The sequence below is a fragment of the Musca autumnalis genome, unplaced genomic scaffold (assembly GCF_047663935.1).
Source record: "Musca autumnalis isolate F117 unplaced genomic scaffold, ASM4766393v1 scaffold_3, whole genome shotgun sequence".
NCBI lineage: Eukaryota > Metazoa > Arthropoda > Insecta > Diptera > Muscidae > Musca > Musca autumnalis.
Genome location: NW_027411866.1, coordinates 162,800,779 through 162,805,628, shown reverse-complemented (window position 1 = coordinate 162,805,628; position 4,850 = coordinate 162,800,779). Strand labels below are relative to the sequence as shown.

The following is a 4,850-nucleotide window of genomic DNA, read 5'->3' as shown; positions in this document are numbered from 1 at the left end:
AGTTATTCTACTATTTCGCTAAATTTCCATACAAAACCTGAAGTATTTCGATAAACCTTCTACAAGGAAAATAGTTTGTCATCGTGAAAGTATATTTGCTTTGTCCCAATTTACATTAGGCGAGTTTACTTGCGGCAATTGTCAGTTTGATGGAGAGAGAGGTGAGGTATATGGTAACCCTTTGCCTCTCAACACCCTCTCTCACCCACAAACTGACAATTGCCGCAAGTAAACTCGCCTAATGAAAATTGGGACTTTCTATGGTAAGCAATAGATTTAAGAAGTAGAGAGTAATATTGAAATTACAACCAAAGAAAAAACACAAAAGTTAAAAAGCGTGTAATTCGGGAATCCTTTAAAATCAGTTAATGCGCATGCGCTTTTCGGATACAGCGAGTGCAACTCTATCAATATGTATGCATTTATCCATGTTTCATTCAGCGGCCAAGGTGTGCCGTCAGTTGCATCTTATCATTCAAAAAACCTTCAAGTGGGTAAAAATTTAGGCACTAAATGTTCGTCCTTGGACTCCTATTACAAGGAAGCTGTACAGAGCACACTCATGAGATATACATCAAACGACGTGAAATCAGGAGTTCTACAATCATTTGAATTGTTTATGTCATTATCTGGTTCCTCCCTCTAATTATAAGAAAAATTTAAAAAAACGTCGAAATCAAAATTCAAAGTGTCAACATCGACGTTTGTGTTTATATGGAAAAATCTTACATTAGAACAATGTTGCCCAAGGCGTATTCTTTAATTTATTCTTTGAGTTCAGGCCTGGATGTGGCGTGGTTTGGCCAGAAATCAAGAAAGAACACAAAAAAACTTGTTTACTTCAACAAATTTTTACCCATTTTTTTGTATTACCACCAACAAATTATATCAAATTATTTTTTATTGTCCATATTATGAGATCGTGGCTAAAATACTTCAATCAACAGAAATATATTCATATTTTTTTAAAATATATTTACAGTTCACGATTTATTAACCCAGATAAAGCCACTGGTCGTTTAAACGCCACTAAAAATGGTTGCAAAAATTGACGTAAAACTCGGGGTTTTTCGAATATTTTTGTGGGGTTTTTTGCGTTCTGTTATAGTATTGCCTGTTATCTGTCATTTCACGCTTATAAATTGGCCTAAAACCCAAGCTATTCAAAAAATCTACTTTTTTGTAATTTTCGACTTTTGATGAAAAATTTAAAAAAACGATAAAAATTTAATCATAAATTTTAGAATCATATAAAGTCAGGGATTTGTTAGGAATATATTAAGAATATTTTCTTAATCAAAAACCAAGGGATTGGCATGTAAGGATACACCTATATAACCCTCCAAAATTTTTGGCACTTTTAAAAGAAGGTCCGATTGTAGGAAAACTATACGCTTTAGAGAAAAAAGCTATTTTATAAAAAATGCTTAAAAACACTCAAAAATATAATTTTCATAAACAATTTCAAGTTTTCTCGCAAAAAAATTCTCGGCGCTAAGTGGGTTAAATGGTAAACCTCAACTTCAACGATTGTAAAACTTTTTTGTATATTTCCATACCTCTGTCGGCAAAGCCGACTGATACTTTTTTAATTGTTAGGTTATGTTTCTGAAGAAAATTTGTTTAGTGCGCTATATTTATCTTATTTGTCAATTCCAATATGTAGTTGTTATTTTGTTTCTAATGCTTAGCGGGAAATGGTATTTTTAGATTCGCAATTGCAATATTTCAACAATACAAATAAAAGCTGCTGCTTTAACGAAAAATGCAAATATATTTTCATTTACTTCTTTTAAATAATTTGAAGACGCTGCAACAGATGTTTCTGAAGTATTTAATGTTTGACACATCTGTGTAGTGTTGGCAGTTCGAACTGAGACACAAACATGGAACGTTGGCAAAATAAAGTTGCTGTTGTGACCGGAGCTAGTTCGGGTATTGGAGTTGCTATCGCCAAAGATTTCGTCAAGGCAGGCTTACAAGTTATCGGCCTGGCAAGGCGTAAAGACTTAATAGAAAATATACGAAATGATTTACCAGCTGATAAACGTTCCCATCTCACAGCCATGTATTGTGATGTGTGTAACATAGAGAGCGTCAATCAAGTCTTTGATAAGATTATTAAAGAATTTGGTGGAATCGATATTTTGATAAACAATGCTGGCTGTTTAAAAGAAGGACAATTGTGTACAATGGACCCGGGGGTTATACAGACAGTTTTAAATACCAATGTCATGGGTATTGTGGCATGCACCCAACACGCATTCAAATCAATTTCAATGGTCATATTATAAATGTAAATAGTATTGCTGGGCATGCCGTATTGCCAGGAATTCCGCAACTGCTACCCACCACAAATATATACTCACCTACCAAGCATGCAGTCACTGCTATGACAGAAATATATCGTCAAGAACTTCGAGAACTGCGATCAAAAATTAAAATATCGGTAAGTAAATTTAAATTTTGTTTGGAATTAAGTACAAACAAAGAAATTATATAATTGTTCCACAAACATCCCATAAGGGACAATGGAGACTTCTGACTTCAAAGAAATTAAAGAATTTAAAACTTCAAACTCTTTTATAATATCCTTTTTTATTTTACAGAGTATTAGCCCAGGTTTTGTTGACACCGATATCGTATTCGATGGTCTTCGTAAAGCTCTCGATGAATGCATGCTTAGACCTGAAGATGTCTCGAATGCCGTTATGTTTATGATCTCAACACCACCCCATGTTCAAATTCATGACATGATTATTAAACATATGGGAGAAATTGTTCAGTAAAGTCAATCCAAAAGGTCAATTAAAAAATAAATTTTAAAAATATACCTACATAAATTTTTATATGAGAAGAAATTTTATATTGAAGAATAGTTTAAACAAAAAAGTTTCTTAGTGATGATGGTAGAGCTATGAAATGTGATGGAGATGTTTGTCAAAGAGATATATTTATTCTGTATATTCTATAAAATGCATATTTATATATAAATGACTTCATAGCGGCTGGTACCGTTGTATGATGGTTATACAAAAAAGTGGACTTACAAATACTGAAAAATGTTAAAGAATGCTCCTTACCTACTAAGATCTTAAAATGTGATTTTCTACTAATTCGGTTCGAAAAGACATTAAAGAAGGTGGGCTCATTATACATATATCGAAATATCGATATATCGAGACGTGGACCTATATTGACTATTTTTGTAAGAAGATTTTCTACCGTTGTAGGGGATTTATACCCCGGAGTTTAAGCTAATATTTTGAGAGATAATAGTTTGGGAGTTCGTCATTATTTATGTAGTCTCTTGAAAAAGAATTACTAAAAATATTCAAATTTGCCGAACTGTCTACTAAATAACTCTCGAACGTAACAACCGATTCGGTCCAAAATATAGCTTTCGTAATATTTTGTCCAAACCTCCCCCACAAAAGTTCGAAAATGTTCGGAAATTTTGTGCGCACGATAAATCTTGAAGAGAGTAACCGATGTGGTTAATACTTAGCACATCGTGAAATTTCTACCAGACTTAGAGGAGGTTCCAATATAGACTTAATCGGTAAACTCCTTCGGATACATCCTACACAAAAGAAGAGAAAATTACAGTTTAGAACCTGGACTTGAATCGCGTTGATTTTTGTTGTAGCAGCTTGTATTCACCGCCTCTCATACTACGATACAAGTTTTATCTGGGACAAGTCCATACTTCCTGAGAAAAAGGCCTGAAAGGTACCAAAAACCCCTATGAGATCGTGTGTAGTGGTTGGAGCGCAAGATAACTCTCGAACGGATCTGCCGATTCGGTCCAACATTTGGCCTTCGTCATATTCTGTCCAAACTTAGTTTAAGTTCGAACATAAGCCATATCGATCCTCTCCTTCGGGTAACTGCCCCACAACAGTTCAAAAATGTTCGGAAATATTGTGCGCACGATAACTCTTTAAGGGAGTGACCGATTTGGTCCATACCTTACACAACCTAATATATCTATTAGATGTATATCAGGTTTGAATATGGATTATATTTGTCCACTCCTTCGGGTATCTCCTACACAAAATTTCGGATAAGTCCACTTTAAGACCTGCTCTCGAATAATTTTGATTTTTGTTGAAGGACTTGCATTCGATGCCTCAATTACGGCGGTAAGAGTTTTTTTCAGGGGCAACTCCATACTTCTTGAGAAAACAGTCCAGTCCGAAAGGTGTAAAAACCCCCTATGGCAACATGTGTAGTCTGTCTAACTGTCGAACTGATCAACCGATTTGGTCCAAAATTTGGCTTTCGTCATGTTTTGTCCAAACTTATTTTCAGTTCGAAGATGGGCAATACCGGTCCACAATTTCCTGTACTTCCCATTGTTATTTTGCAACCACTGCAATAAGTAGATACTGAGTAGATTCTGACTACTTATTTCAGAGGTTACAAAATAACCAGATATTTCGCGCGACATGCCTTTGTTAAAATAATGGGTGGGAAAGGAGGTTTGTAATGAGGATTTTTGCTGGGCCCTTGAACGGGGCAACGAAATCGATCCAAACTTTGGATCTCCTAAAATGTTGTCCAAATTTAGTTTAACTTCTAAAATGAGCCATATTGGTCCTCTCCTTAGATAACCTCCCCCACAAAAGTTCAGTATTTGTTAGAGTTGGACAATGTCGTTCATTTCAACGATCCGGATCTCTATTTCGTTCAAAGGACACCGGTAATTTCTTTGACAAAACTGCGTATACAGAATTTCGCAAGTTGGTTTTTATGATGTTACTCATTCGTTTTTCAACGAGGACAATGATTCGTATCGGGCAATTGAACGAGATTGCCCAACTCTAGTATTTGTGTCTAAGTGCAGT

General features: G+C 35.0%; 1 protein-coding gene across 1 annotated transcript; it reads left to right on the top strand.

Moving 5' to 3' along the window:
• Positions 1 to 1,886: 1,886 nt before the first annotated feature.
• LOC141398358 (farnesol dehydrogenase-like) lies at positions 1,887 to 2,789 on the top strand. Its single transcript, XM_073975646.1, has 3 exons — positions 1,887 to 2,133; positions 2,214 to 2,449; positions 2,610 to 2,789. Exons 1-3 carry the CDS (start codon positions 1,887 to 1,889, stop codon positions 2,787 to 2,789), a joined length of 663 nt encoding a protein of 220 aa, XP_073831747.1.
• Positions 2,790 to 4,850: the final 2,061 nt, after the last annotated feature.

Bases quoted from the DNA above. Each gene is read 5' to 3' on its own strand.
- LOC141398358 (XM_073975646.1), top strand. From the start codon at position 1,887: ATGGAACGTTGGCAAAATAAAGTTGCTGTTGTGACCGGAGCTAGTTCG. The intron at 2,134-2,213 runs GTGGAATCGATA...GGGGTTATACAG, and splicing joins TAAGATTATTAAAGAATTTG to ACAGTTTTAAATACCAATGT. The intron at 2,450-2,609 runs GTAAGTAAATTT...TTTATTTTACAG, and splicing joins GATCAAAAATTAAAATATCG to AGTATTAGCCCAGGTTTTGT.